Genomic DNA, 15,241 nt, shown 5'->3' with positions numbered 1-15,241 from the left:
AACCTAAAGGACACGATGGCTGATATCGTCAAAGCTGATACTGGCATGAATATCACATAGCTCAAAGAATCAGTGCAAAACCGGAAAACATGGAGGGAGGGAGCCTTTAGGATCGCTGAGGATCGTGAATGACGAAACGGCTAACAAAAACAACATGAATTTTCCGATTTTGTGCTTATGCTTTGAGATGGACCTTCACATTTTTCTATGTAAAACTTTACTTGGGTCACCATTTAGTCATAGTTTACCAGAAATATTTGGATATATAAAAAGTTAAGGTATAGAGTATTTACATGAAAGGTTGGAATTTAAAATGTTACTTTTGCTTGAACTTAAATTCTTTAGCGCATGACACTACATACATATATACAGAAACCATGAAAGATTCAGAAGGCCAAGAGATTTTAGATAAAATCATGTAAAATATCAGGTCTTTTCCAATGTGTCTGCATTGTTGTTTCAGTTCATTTGGCGCTAAACAGACCAGAAAGGGTTGATGGGACTTTTGCTCGAGAGAGAGACAGAGTGACCTTGCATTGTGTTTTTGATAGGATATAAAGCTAAATCAATAACTGGCATCAATAGAATCAGCACTGAGGGGAGCTCATCTAATTCAATGCCTGCAGACTTCACAGAACAGTACTACAGCCCTTAATGTGACAGGCGGAAGCTGATTTTGGAAATCGTGAAATTAAGTCTTCTAATTATACAGTAAATAAACAAGTACAATGCCATATGCTGTGTGAAAAGACACAGAAAATAAAACCAAGGGGATAGAAGAAAGAGCCATTGTATGATATGTGTTATGCAGGAAGGGTCAGGGTCTGTGTGCTGCTAATTAAATAAGTTAGTTTTACTCTATGAAGGATGGGTATGCTGTATACTACATGGTACTATCAACAGTTAATTATGCACACTGTCAACACATACGGGCACTAGAACCCAACTGGGCACTTAGCCTTAGCAGCCAAAATGTTACGATTTGAGGTATGGGGGTGCAAAACATAGGTTACAATGCAGCAGATGGCGTAATCAAAGAGTAAAATATTTATTTAGGAACACAGGATAAAAGGAGACAAATGGCTAGTAATATATAAAAGATGAAATCTTCTTTCTTTGCCTTTCCAGACCCTGCCAACAGTTAGCTATAACACAATAATACCTTTCTGAGCAACAACAGTAACCTCTATCAAAAGTACAGATTTTCAGTTTCTTTGTGGAGTTATTACTCATCCACGACTAAAGTCACTTTTCTTCCCCCCTGTAAAGTAGCTTAGCCCGTGAATAAGGAGCTGAAAAATGATGAATGTCTCTCATAGTCCAGTCTCCATATTACAATCTGTTTATGCTGTAGCAGGCCGGCTAGCTAACTATTTCTATCCCTATTGGTGTGCACACCTAAAGTCTCTGCTGAGGCCGGCCTAACTTACAGTTTATGTGTGGGAGTCGAAAGTTCCAACAATCTGAGTGATCCCACAGAGTTGTCCAGGCTCAGGAGCACCACTTTACTGTCTTCTATTCCTCTCCTTGTCAGTGCTGGTCAATACTCTCAGGGCTATTGTGATTCTACTCTTTCTCGCCTCCAGGCAGCACAGTCAATACTTTCCTACTCTCCAATCCGGCACCTCCCCAGCTCACTACACAGCAAAAATTACCCTTTTTTTATGTCAGAGCAACAACCAACCAGTTAGTGTTCATTGAGTAAGCTCAGTTTTGCTGTGCAAATTTTGGCGTGCGCTACAATTTTGATCCCAGTCTCTCTCATTGCATCTCTTCGGTAATATCACACATTGGGGTGAGTCTATTACTACTCTAACATTATTTCCATCGGTTATGCTGAACATTGCATGATCTGCTCTATTTTGTAGCAGACCCAAGTAGAAGGAGAAGCAAGTTACTTTCTTTGTCAATTATGTCACTTTTGAACTACAGTTTTTAGCATAATCTAAAATAAATGTCTGTTACAGGTAACCTGAAGAGACTGGTGTGTGTGATAGCTACATCCCAGCTACATCCTGTTTCCATAACTGAAGACATGGAACGTTAATTTACAAGAAAAAGACTGCACACAGGGGTTTAACACCACAGTAAAGTTTTTGGTTTTGGCTGGAGCAACACTTTAATTGATAAACTCCATAATTAGCCACAGGAACACTCCAGGATTACTGTATTTTGGGCCTGAAGCGGTAATGCGTGACACCTTTTTGTTACCTCCACAATGTGATTGGCAGAAGTAGATTGATGGTGGAACAACTGTTGAGTAAGCTATGAAAACCTTTCACAGATGCAGCCATATGCTTTTTCCAGATTGGCTGTTAAAGTTGTTCAAACTGGCCATACATGTTCAATGACCATGGACAATAGACAAATGATCTTTCTAGGAATGTTTTTTCAAAGAAAAATCTATTCAAACACAGCAGACTTCTTCCCAGACAATAGCCATCATTGGTCAGCTAAAACGATTGTTTATTGTTATATTTAACCTGACGAATGAATCATTTAGGGTGGACACTCACTAGCAATATTTTCTCTCTTGCGCTGCGAGAGCACGAGAAAACTCTCGCCTCGCAGCGCAAGAAAGACACCGGTATAGGACCGGCATATCACTAGTGGTTTCAATGGGGTTCAGCAGCAGCAGCGCTAGCCCCATTGAAAACATACGGAAAATGCCGCGGACGTCTGCCACAGCTGTGACAGCTGTGGGAGGAGTTTTCTTCATCCCCGCGGGGACTGCGGGGATGAAGGAATCCTCTGCCCCAGCTGTCACAGCTATCACAGCTGTGGCAGAAGTCCGCAGCATTCTATCCCATTGCTTTCAATGGCATTGGCCATTGAAAGCACTGCTTTGGCAAGCGCCGCAGAATGATTATCGGGGATGGGCTTGAAATATAAGCCCTTCCCCGATAATCTGCAAAAAGTGTGTAAAAAAAAAATGTACTCACCTCTCCGGCGCTCAGACGCATCCTCCTGGTTGCTCCCCTGCACTGCTATTAAGCTCTTTCAGCAGTCGGGGATTTAAAAATCCCCGCCTCCTGAAGGGCTGTGCAGATTGGCTGAGGGCTCAGCCAATAGCAGCTACTGCTTAGCTATTGGCTGAACGCTCAGCCAATGACACACTGCCATTAGCTATTCATTCATGCAGTAATAGGGGTAAGAATGGATACTAAACCACAGGGCACTTTGGATTCTAAATCAATCAGCACTAGGCATAACAAACTAGCGCCGAAAACCAAGGAACATATCACAATAGGAAAACTTCACTTTCACTTAAAAAGTTCTAGACCAGATCTAAATAAGCAAAGCTCTAGTGCATTTCACTGTTCAGTGATCATCCCTGATATTTGTGGTTCTGAACAAGTCACAAATGAAGTATCAATACTTACTTTGAGTGCAGTAGTACTATTATCCAGGTAATCCTCGTGCGATAATAATGACAGGGATGCTTGGTCAAACTGCAAAAAAAAGATCCAATTTATACTTCATGAAATGGACACGCTAGAAAGTCTGATGAAAGATGCAAGGCAACATTAAAAACATAAAAGAACAACTGAATGTATTCTTTACATCTGTCAGCTGCATTGAAGTATTACATGTGGGTTCTTGCAACCACCTTTCACACAAATTTAAGAAGAAGTCATCAAAAAGCTATCATAGATTAAGAGGAACCTGATACCAGGTTCATGCTGCCCAAAACATGGGCAGCATGACCCCTGGGACAGGTATGTTGAGTGCATCGATGTATATTTTACTCTGAAACTCTGTGGCATTTCCGAATAAACATACTTTGAAGTATGACTTGAAAGGGAACTGGAACAGAGCTTTCAGTCAAAGGGGCGGACAACACCAGCTTCTCCCCACCCCCATCATTTTGACTGACAGCTTTCTCAGCTTTTGTGTATAAAAGAGCTTCACCCCTTCGACTAAAAGCTCTGTTTCAGCTCCCTATCGAGCCATACTTCAAAGTCTTTCAATTGTGAAACAGCACAGCGTTTTAGAATAAAACATACACTGACACACTATACATATCAGTCCTGCGTTCATGCTGCCCATGGTTTGGGCAGCATGAACCTGGTAACAGGTTCATTTTAACCCTTTCCAATCCACTGTCTGACCTCTGAAGACATTATGATTTAAGGCTGTACAGATCCGATGTTGGAAGACGTCCGTCGGGGTTCTCTTGCTGTATATTGCCAGCCTCACTGCTGTCGGAGCCTATCCAACGTGTCACCTCATGCAGTACTGGCTTTAGCCAGCAGATAGTGCCGTTGTATAATGGCAGAAAAAGAGTAAGCCCCCTAGGAAAACCAGGATACAAATTGGACTGGAAAGGGTTAATTCTTCTAGGTGTGTAGCTCATAGCAGCATGTATCTGGGATATCATGTAGTTAAACATTTGATCACTAAATGGCAAAAGAACAACTTAATGCTTATGTAATTTATATAGCCAGTTTAGCAATGACGACTATATTGTGTGAGTGGGAAAAATAAGTCAAATATGTAATTTGTTTCTCGAAGGTCTAAGGCACTGAGCCAAGTGAAATTTGTTCTGAACTTGGATTAAAGAATAGTTTTGATGTTACTGCAACACAAGCAGAAATGGTGCCACAAATATACCATGGCAGGCATTAATAGAAAGGAGGCATCCATGCACATTGGCTGATCGTGTTATAGTAACCGATGCAGTTTTATGGGCAGATTAATTAGTTTCTCATGGTGGCATTTGCAATACTGTTTATGAGCTTTTACATTTTTGAAATATGTGTAGCATGACGAATGAACCATGAATAACTTCACATTCTTCAGATTCCCATAAGTAAATGCATTTTCTAATGCTCTGAATTGACCTGAGCTACAGACTGCAATATATGAAGCACAGCTAATAGTAGTAGCAGCAGACTGACAGAATTTTCAAGTGAATTACGTAAATATACATAGAAGGTTTGGGCATTTTAAACAATATTGTAATAAGAATAATTATCTTTATTTATATAGCGCCAACATATTCCGCAGCGCTTACAAAACAGGGGAAAACAGATACAAAAAACAAAGATATAAAAACCAATTTTATATAATCGATTTATAGAAACAGTAGGGGTGAGGGTCCTGCAACGAGCTTACATACTACAAGTAATGGGGGGATACAGAAGGTAAAGGGGTGGAAATGTGCACGGCATGGCGAGGTGGAGAGTGAGGGATGCTATACTCATAGACAATGGTCAGACGTAAGCCGTGCGGTGGCTGAATCGGTATGACTGCAGGGGGTGGTTGATTGCGACTAGCAGGGATTGCAGTCAGTAGGACAGGGAGCATGTTGTCAGGCAGAGTAAAGAGGCATTTAGTTTAGGGGATATGGTATGTCTCCCCGAAGAGGTGCATTTTTAGAGCATGCCTGAAGTTTTGTGTGTCGGGAATTGCCTGGATAGTTTTGGGTAGCGCGTTCCAGAGGACTGGTGCTGCTCTGCAGAAGTCTTGGAGGTGGGAGAAGGCGGTTCAAATTAAAGGGGCACTTAATCTGATTTCATTAGCGGAGCAGAGGGCGCGGGCTGGGTGGTGGATTGAGATGAGGGAGGCGATTTAGGGCGGCGCAGTGCTATGCAGAGCTTTATGGATGAAGGTAGTGAGTTTGAATTTAATTATGTATTTGACGGGCAGCCAATGCAGTGACTGGCAGAGGGCAAAGGCGTTCGAGTAGTGGCTGGACAGGAAAGATGAGCCTGTCTGCCGCATTCAGGATGGATTGGAGGGGAAAGAGTCTGGTGCAGGGGAGGCTGATTAGCAGCGAGTTGCAATAATCAAGTCAAGAGTGGATGAGGGCAACAGTGAGCGTTTTTAGTGTGTCCACAGAGAGAAAGGGGTGGATTCTTCTGATGTTCTTGAGGTGCAGCTGTTCGGGCGAAAGATTGGATATAGGGAGTAAAGGACATATTGGGGTCGAATATAACCCCAAGACAGTGGGCGTGCTGTCTGGGAGTTATGGCTGTGCAACACACACAGAGATGGAGATGTCAGGATGAGGTCTCGTTAGCAGAGGGTGGAAACACCAGTAGGTCAGTTTTTGAGAGGTTCAGCTTTAGGTAGAGAGAGGACATAGTCTTAGAGACAGCAGACAGGCAGTCCGTGGCGTTTTGGAGGAATGTTGCTGTGATGTCACAGGAGGAGGTGTATAACTGGGTGTCATCAACATAGAGATGGTACTGAAAGCCAAAACTCCTGATAGTTTGTCCAATAGGAGCTGTGTAGGTGGATAAGAGGAGGGAGCCGAGGACCGAGCCCTGGGGGACCCCAACAGCAAGGGGAAGAGGAGAGGAGGTAGAGCCAGCAAAGGAGACACTGAAGGAGTGGTCAGATAGGTAGGAGGACAACCAGGAGAGGGCAGTGTACTTTAGTCCAATAAAGCGAAGCATACTGAAGAGGAGTTTGTGATCAATAGTGTGAAATGCTGCGGAGAGGTTGAGTATGATCAGTAGGGAGTAGTCGCCCCTCAATTTGGCTCTCAGGAGGTCATTTGACACTTTTGAAAGAGACCCATCAATCTCAGTGTGTGGCACCACCATAACTCCCAGACAGCTCGCCGTTTGTCTTGGGGTTATATTTGACCCTAATCTCTCCTTTACCCCCTATATCTAATCTCTCGCCGAACATGTCAGCTGCACCTCAAGAACATTGCAAGAATGTAGAGAGCGGAAGCCAGACTGTAGGGGGTCAAGAAGAGAGTTTTCTGAAAGATAGCTTATAAGGCGGAAGTAAAGCCGGCATTCTAATAGTTTGGAGATGAAGAGATTTGAGATAGGTCGGTAGTTGGCAGCATCGGTTGAGTCAAGAGTCAGTTTCTTTAGCAGTGGGGATATGATAGAATGTTTGAAAGAGTAGGGAAAAATGCCAGAGGTCAGAGAGAGCTTAAATATAATAATGTAGTGTGGTCAATTCTTAATCGTTGACACTGTTGGAACGTATTTAATCTACTTGCAGAATAAAGCATACATGGGCGCAATAGGCATATCTGTCCCTTTAAAGGGAATCTGTCATTCGGTTCAGGCTGCCCAAACTACATGCAACATAAACTCAGGGCATTCACTGCTATTGCAGGCATTTATGTTTTATATTTTGTTCTGAATTTCTGAGGCATTTAAAAAAAAACTTAATTTAAAAAGCTGGTCAGAATAGAACTTGGCATCATGGAGGTGTGTTACCACCAGGTTCTTCCTGCCCAGATCGACTAAGCTGAGAGGTTTCTCCCTATACACAAACATAGCTATCCTATAATACTTGAGAAAGGGGCTTATGTCCATGAAACACATTGTTTTATGAAGAACTTTGAATAAACATTTTTGTCAATATAGAGAGTACTGCCTTCATGCATTTTGGATCTACACACTTTGCTTCCTTATACACAAACAGGAAGAGACCCATCAATCTAACCAATACGGGTTGGGAGTAGCTTGTGAGAAGTCATTCTAACCTGTCCAGGAGCAGCATATCAGAACAAAAAGTGCATATCTGCAATGGCCGTATCTGTCCTGAGTATCTGCAGCCCATGATTCAGGCAATATGACCCTAGTGACGGGTTCACTTTAAGGGCAATATTACCTGTAAAAAAATACACCTTTGGAAAGAAGAAAACTTTCTTAGTCTAGTGCCATCTGTTCGACAATTTGTTGAATCTTCAAACATGAAATTCTCTCATATAAATACCTCTCAACGGTCAATGAATATTTGATTGGTCTTTATTGGCTTTATTGTAATCATGATTTTTCCTACAAGAATGACATCTATATAGCTGAATACTTACCTTTATTATAAAGTTCTTAGATATTTTATCATCTGTGGCCACATAGACACGCACAAAGACTGAGGTACTGTATTGGCCCCTAAGTTCTGCAAGAGTCTGAATAAAGTTAAACTTCCTCTCAGACCACCTGCCTTCACTTCCAATGTTTGATTCTAGCACCGGCCAGCGAAGTGATGACTGCTTTAGTAATTTTATTAGAGGCTTCATATCAGCTTCCTCTATTTCAGCTAAAACAAAGAGATAAAAAACAAGTTAAAATAATAAAATAATTCAGATATAATTTTCATTCACTAGTTAAACCTAACAATATTAGAAATATAATTACATACTAGATATATATTACGATAGTACAGACATACAAAGCTTTAATTTAAGGATATTATGTAATAGTGGCATCTAATGAGATTTTCCAGGGGAGGGGAGTTGATGGACAGGGCAGTGGGGACAGAGATGGGGATTAGCCAAGGTCATTTATTGGACTGGAAGCATCCTCCAGACCTCTCGTCTTACAGGAATTAGAGATAGTTCAATTCCTATGGGTAAATATTTCAATCATAATTATAAACATTAGAGATGAGCGAGCACCAAAATGCTCGGGTGCTCGTTACTCGGGACGAAATTTTCGCGATGCTCGAGGATTCGTTTCGAGTAACGAACCCCATTGAAGTCAATGGGCGACCAGAGCATTTTTGTATATCGCCGATGCTCGCTAAGGTTTCCATTTGTGAAAAACTGGGCAATTCAAGAAAGTGATGGGAACGACACAGAAACGGATAGGGCAGGCGAGGGGCTACATGTTGGGCTGCATCTCAAGTTCCCAGGCCCCACTATTAAGCCACAATAGCGGCAAGAGTGCCCCCCATCCCAACAATTTTTACTTCTGAAAAGCCCTCATTAGCAATGCATACCTTAGCTAAGCACCACACTACCTCCAACAAAGCACAATCACTGCCTGCATGACACTCCGCTGCCACTTCTCCTGGGTTTTACATGCTGCCCAAACCCCCCCCCCCCCGCACGACACAGTGTCCACAGAGCACACCAAAGTGTCCCTGCGCAGCCTTCAGCTGCACTCATGCCACACCACCCTCATGTCTATTTATAAGTGCGTCTACCATGAGGAGGAACCGCAGGCACACACTGCAGAGGGTTGGCACGGCTAGGCAGCGACCCTCTTTAAAAGGGGCAGGACGATAGCCCACAATGCTGTACAGAAGCAATGAGAAATCCAATCCTGTGCCACCTCCATCTGGAGCTGCACACGTGGGCATAGCAATGGGGAACCTATGTGCCACACACTATTTATTCTGTCAAGGTGTCTGCATGCCCCAGTCAGACCGCGTTTTTTTATAAATAGTCACAGGCAGGTACAACTCTGCAATGGGAATTCGGTGTGCACCCACAGCATAGGTGGCTCCCTGGAACCCACCGGCTGTACATAAATGTATCCCATTGCAGTGCCCTGGACAGCAGAGCTAACGTCAGATTAAAAGCAGGTGGGCTTCTGCCCACACTGCATGCCCCAACCTGACCAGGGTTTTTAATTCATAGACACAGGCAGGTACAACTCCCTATTGTGAAGTCCCTGTGGAACCACAGCATGGGTGGCTCCCTGGAACCCACCGGCGGTACATAAATATATCCCATTGTAGTGCCCAGCACAGCTGACATAATGTCATGTTTAATGCAGGTGGGCTTCGGCCCACACTGCATGCCCCAGTCAGACTGGGGTTTTTTATAAATAGTCACAGGCAGGTACAACTCCGTGTGGACCGACAGCATGGGTGGGTGCCAGGAAGCCACAAGCGGTACATAAATATATCCCATTGCATTGCCCATCACAGCTGAGGTAATGTCATGTTAAATGCAGGTGGGCTTCGGCCCACACTGCATGCCCCAGTCAGACTGGGGTTCTTTAGAAGTGGACACATGCAGTTACAACTCCGTGTGGACCGACAGCATGGGTGGCTCCCTGGAACCCACCGGCGGTACATAAATATATCCCATTGCATTGCCCATCACAGCTGAGGTAATAATGTCATGTTTAATGCAGGTGGGCTTCGGCCCACACTGCATGCCCCAGTCAGACTGGGGTTCTTTAGAAGTGGACACATGCAGTTACAACTCCGTGTGGACCGACAGCATGGGTGGGTGCCAGGAAGCCACCGGCGGTACATAAATATATCCCATTGCAGTGCCCAGCACAGCTGATGTAACGTCTGCTTTAATGCAGGTGGGCAAAAAATTAATTGGATTACACTGTAGGCGAGGGCCCCAAAAAATTGGTGTACCAACAGTACTAATGTACCTCAGAAAAATTGCCCATGCCCAACCAAGAGGGCAGGTGAAACCCATTAATCGCTTTGGTTAATGTGGCTTAATTTGTAACTAGGCCTGGAGGCAGCCCAGTTAAAATAAAAATTGGTTCAGGTGAAAGTTTCAACGCTTTAATGAGCATTGAAACGTATAAAAATTGTTTACAAAAATTATATGACTGAGCCTTGTGGGCCTAAGAAAAATTGCCCGTTCGGCGTGATTACGTCAGGTTTCAGGAGGAGGAGGAGGAGGAGGAGGATGAATATAATACACAGATTGATGAAGCTAAAAGGTCCCCGTTTTTTATGGTGATAGAGAACGATGCTTCCATCTGCGGGTGCAGCCTACGTATTGTTTAGGTATCGCTGCTGTCCGCTGGTGGAGAAGAAAAGTCTGGGGAAATCCAGGCTTTGTTCATCTTGATGAGTGTTAGCCTGTCGGCACTGTCGGTTGACAGGCGGGTACGCTTATCCGTGATGATTCCCCCAGCCGCACTAAACACCCTCTCTGACAAGACGCTAGCCGCAGGACAAGCAAGCACCTCCAGGGCATAGAGCGCGAGTTCAGGCCACGTGTCCAGCTTCGACACCCAGTAGTTGTAGGGGGCAGAGGCGTCACGGAGGACGGTCGTGCAATCGGCTACGTACTCCCTCACCATCCTTTTACAGTGCTCCCGCCGACTCAGCCTTGACTGGGGAGCGGTGACACAGTCTTGCTGGGGAGCCAGAAAGCTGTCAAAGGCCTTAGAGAGTGTTCCCCTGCCTGTGCTGTACATGCTGCCTGATCTCCGCGCCTCCCCTGCTACCTGGCCCTCGGAACTGCGCCTTCTGCCACTAGCGCTGTCGGATGGGAATTTTACCATCAGCTTGTCCGCCAGGGTCCTGTGGTATAGCATCACTCTCGAACCCCTTACCTCTTCGGGTATGAGAGTGGAAAGGTTCTCCTTATACCGTGGGTCGAGCAGTGTGTACACCCAGTAATCTGTAGTGGCCAGAATGCGTGTAACGCGAGGGTCACGAGAAAGGCATCCTAACATGAAGTCAGCCATGTGTGCCAGGGTACCTGTACGCAACACATGGCTGTCCTCACTCGGAAGATCACTTTCAGGATCCTCCTCCTCCTCCTCAGGCCATACACGCTGAAAGGATGACAGGCAAGCAGCATGGGTACCCTCAGCAGTGGGCCAAGCTGTCTCTTCCCCCTCCTCCTCATGCTCCTCCACCTCCTCCTCCTCCTCAACACGCTGAGATATAGACAGGAGGGTGCTCTGACTATCCAGCGACATACTGTCTTCCCCTGCCTCCGTTTCCGAGTGCAAAGCGTCTGCCTTTATGCTTTGCAGGGAACTTCTCAAGAGGCATAGCAGAGGAATGGTGACGCTAATGATTGCAGCATCGCCGCTCACCATCTGGGTAGACTCCTCAAAGTTTCCAAGGACCTGGCAGATGTCTGCCAACCAGGCCCACTCTTCTGTAAAGAATTGAGGAGGCTGACTCCCACTGCGCCGCCCATGTTGGAGTTGGTATTCCACTTTAGCTCTACGCTGCTCATAGAGCCTGGCCAACATGTGGAGCGTAGAGTTCCACCGTGTGGGCATGTCGCACAGCAGTCGGTGCACTGGCAGATTAAACCGATGTTGCAGTGTGTGCGGGGTGGCAGCGTCCGTGTGGGACTTGCGGAAATGTGCGCAGAGCCGGCGCACCTTTCCGAGCAGGTCTGACAAGCGTGGGTAACTTTTCAGAAAGCGCTGAACCAACAAATTAAAGACGTGGGCCAGGCATGGCACGTGCGTGAGGCTGCCGAGCTGCAGAGCCGCCACCAGGTTACGGCCGTTGTCACACACGACCATGCCCGGTTGGAGGCTCAGCGGCGCAAGCCAGCGGTCGGTCTGCTCTGTCAGACCCTGCAGCAGTTCGTGGGCCGTGTGCCTCTTCTCTCCTAAGCTGAGTAGTTTCAGCACGGCCTGCTGACGCTTGCCCACCGCTGTGCTGCCACGCCGCGCGACACCGACTGCTGGCGACGTGCTGCTGCTGACACATCTTGATTGCGAGACAGAGGTTGCGTAGGAGGAGGAGGAGGAGGGTGGTTTAGTGGAGGAAGCATACACCGCCGCAGATACCACCACCGAGCTGGGGCCCGCAATTCTGGGGGTGGGTAGGACGTGAGCAGTCCCAGGCTCTGACTCTGTCCCAGCCTCCACTAAATTCACCCAATGTGCCGTCAGGGAGATATAGTGGCCCTGCCCGCCTGTGCTTGTCCACGTGTCTGTTGTTAAGTGGACCTTGGCAGTAACCGCGTTGGTGAGGGCGCGTACAATGTTACGGGAGACGTGGTCGTGCAGGGCTGGGACGGCACATCGGGAAAAGTAGTAGTGACTGGGAACCGAGTAGCATGGGGCCGCCGCCGCCATCATGCTTTGGAAAGCCTCCGTTTCCACAAGCCTATACAGCAGCATCTCCAGGCTGAGCAATTTGGCTATGTGCACGTTTAACGCTTGAGCGTGCGGGTGCGTGGCAGCGTACTTGCGTTTGCGCTCAAACACTTGCGCTAGCGACGGCTGGACGGTGCGCTGAGAGACATTGGTGGATGAGGCCGAGGACAGCGGAGGTGAGGGTGTGGGTGCAGGCCAGGAGACGGTAGTGCCTGTGTCCTGAGAGGGGGGTTGGATCTCAGTGGCAGGTTGGGGCACAGGGGGAGAGGCAGTGGTGCAAACCGGAGGCGGTGAACGGCCTTCGTCCCACCTTGTGGGGTGCTTGGCCATCATATGTCTGCGCATGCTGGTGGTGGTGAGGCTGGTGGCTCCCTGGCTGATCTTGGCGCGACAAAGGTTGCACACCACTGTTCGTCGGTCGTCTGCACTCTCAGTGAAAAACTGCCAGACCTTTGAGCACCTCGGCCTCTGCAGGGTGGCATGGCGCGAGGGGGCGCTTTGGGAAACAGTTGGTGGATTATTCGGTCTGGCCCTGCCTCTACCCCTGGCCACTGCACTGGCTCTTCCAACCTGCCCTGCTGCTGCACTTGCCTCCCCCTCTGAAGACCTGTCCTCAGTAGGCTTAGCAAACCAGGTGGGGTCAGTCACCTCATCGTCCTGCTGCTCTTCCTCCGAATCCTCTGTGCGCTTCTCCCTCGGACTTACTCCAATTACTACTACCTGAGTGATAGACAACTGTGTCTCATTGTCATCGTCCTCCTCACCCACTGAAAGCTCTTGAGACAGTTGCCGGAAGTCCCCAGCCTCATTCCCCGGACCCCGGGAACTTTCCAAAGGTTGGGCATTGGTCACGACAAACTCCTCCGGTGGGAGAGGAACCATTGCTGCCCATTCTGGGCAGGGGCCCGAGAACAGTTCCTGGGAGTCTGCCTGCTCCTCAGAATGTGTCATTGTAATGGAGTGAGGAGGCTGGGAGGAAGGAGGAGCAGCAGCCAGAGGATTCAGAGTTGCAGCAGTGGACGGCGCAGAACTCTGGGTGGTCGATAGATTGCTGGATGCACTTTCTGCCATCCACGACAGGACCTGCTCACGCTGCTCATTTTCTAATAAAGGTCTACCGCGTGGACCCATTAATTGTGAGATGAATGTGGGGACGCCAGAAACGTGCCTTTCTCCTAATCCTGCAGCAGTCGGCTGCGATACACCTGGATCAGGAGCTCGGCCTGTGCCCACACCCTGACTTGGGCCTCCGCGTCCTCGCCTGCGTCCACGTCCTCTAGGCCTACCCCTACCCCTCAGCATGGTGTATTACCAGTAGTGCAGAAACAGAACGCTGTAATTAAATGTGTCGCTTATTGGCCTGTGGTTGGAGGCTGACTTCGCTTACGGAATGCACAGCAGAGCCAGGAAAGAATTTTGCGCAAGCCTGCTGTAACACTTAGCTGGCTGCGTATTAATTAGGACTACTACCCCCAGCAGAGACGCAGTACACTCAGGACGGTCACAGGCAGCCCAAATAGATTTTTTTGTCCCAAATTTTTTGGGAAAAGCCCACTGCCTATATAGACAGTATATGTCTTTCACCTTTTTCACTGTCCCAGCCTCAGCACTACTGGCCCTATACTATGTAAAATTACTGCAGACTGAGGACGCAATGCTCTGCACCGCCGATATACAAAAAAAAAAAAGTGCAACACTGCAAAAAGCAGCCTCAACAGTACTGCACACGGTCAGATGTGGCCCTAAGAAGGACCGTTGGGGTTCTTGAAGCCTAAAATCACTCCTAACACTCTCCCTATAGCAGCTCCAGCATCAGCAGCACTTTCCCTGAGCTATGTCAGAATGCATCTGTGGCGAGCTGCGGGAGGGGCCGATTTATATACTCGGGTGACACCTGATCTCGCCAGCCACTCACTGCAGGGGGGTGGTATAGGGCTGGAACATCACAGGAGGAAGTTGTAATGCCTTCCCTGTCTTTCTATTGGCCAGAAAAGCGCGCTAACGTCTCAGAGATGAAAGTGAAAGTAACTCGAACATCGCGTGGTGCTCGCCTCTAGTAACGAGCATCTCGAACACGCTAATACTCGAACGAGCATCAAGCTCGGACGAGTACGTTCGCTCATCTCTAATAAACATTAATAGGTTCATCGACTGAGCTTGTGTATTTTGGCATGGTGAAGAATACATTCACTGTGAAATATGTCAAAAAAGACAATATTTACCATGTATATTGTAATGATGTCCCTTAACTATTGTAACTATCAATAGGGAATATAGTATACATGTCGTTAATATCAAGTGAGATCCTATTAGCACTTACTTTCATTAATACAAGAGTTGTAAAATGTCTTTGCCTTTTGTGCAGCCTCTGAATCCCGTCTTTTGCTTATAGGTTTCTCCAGAAGAGCTGAAAAATAAGCAATCACAGTTTGTCTGCTGCCCTCAATAAGAATATCACTGGCAGTTCTCTATGAATGTTATGCTGTTAATACAGTAAGGCATGACAAATTAAATACACAACAATCAATAAGTCCCTTGTGTTGGTTGTGATAGGGGAGGCAATTGAAAGGAGCCGTATGTCACCTGTAATGCTTTATCTTGCATAGAGTTGAATGCAGTGAATAATTCAAATCTAAACATATATCGGTTTGCAAAATCAACAATATGGAAAATGATTTGGTGGACCATGAAATACACTTTCAATT

At 46.6% G+C, this 15,241-nt stretch overlaps 1 protein-coding gene across 1 annotated transcript in view; it reads right to left on the bottom strand.

Moving 5' to 3' along the window:
* PHEX (phosphate regulating endopeptidase X-linked) overlaps positions 1-15,241 on the bottom strand; it is a 200,453-nt gene that overhangs the window by 122,315 nt on the left and 62,897 nt on the right. The window contains exons 4-6 of the mRNA XM_066599795.1: positions 14,857-14,943; positions 7,790-8,016; positions 3,384-3,452 (exon numbers count right to left, since the gene is read on the bottom strand). Of these exons, the coding sequence (XP_066455892.1) occupies positions 3,384-3,452; positions 7,790-8,016; positions 14,857-14,943 (383 nt within the window). The remainder of the gene's footprint in view (positions 1-3,383; positions 3,453-7,789; positions 8,017-14,856; positions 14,944-15,241) is intronic.

This window comes from Eleutherodactylus coqui, chromosome 4, assembly GCF_035609145.1.
Source record: "Eleutherodactylus coqui strain aEleCoq1 chromosome 4, aEleCoq1.hap1, whole genome shotgun sequence".
Lineage (NCBI taxonomy): Eukaryota > Metazoa > Chordata > Amphibia > Anura > Eleutherodactylidae > Eleutherodactylus > Eleutherodactylus coqui.
Note: the sequence above shows the minus strand (reverse complement) of the source record. Positions and strands in the feature narration are given on the sequence as shown.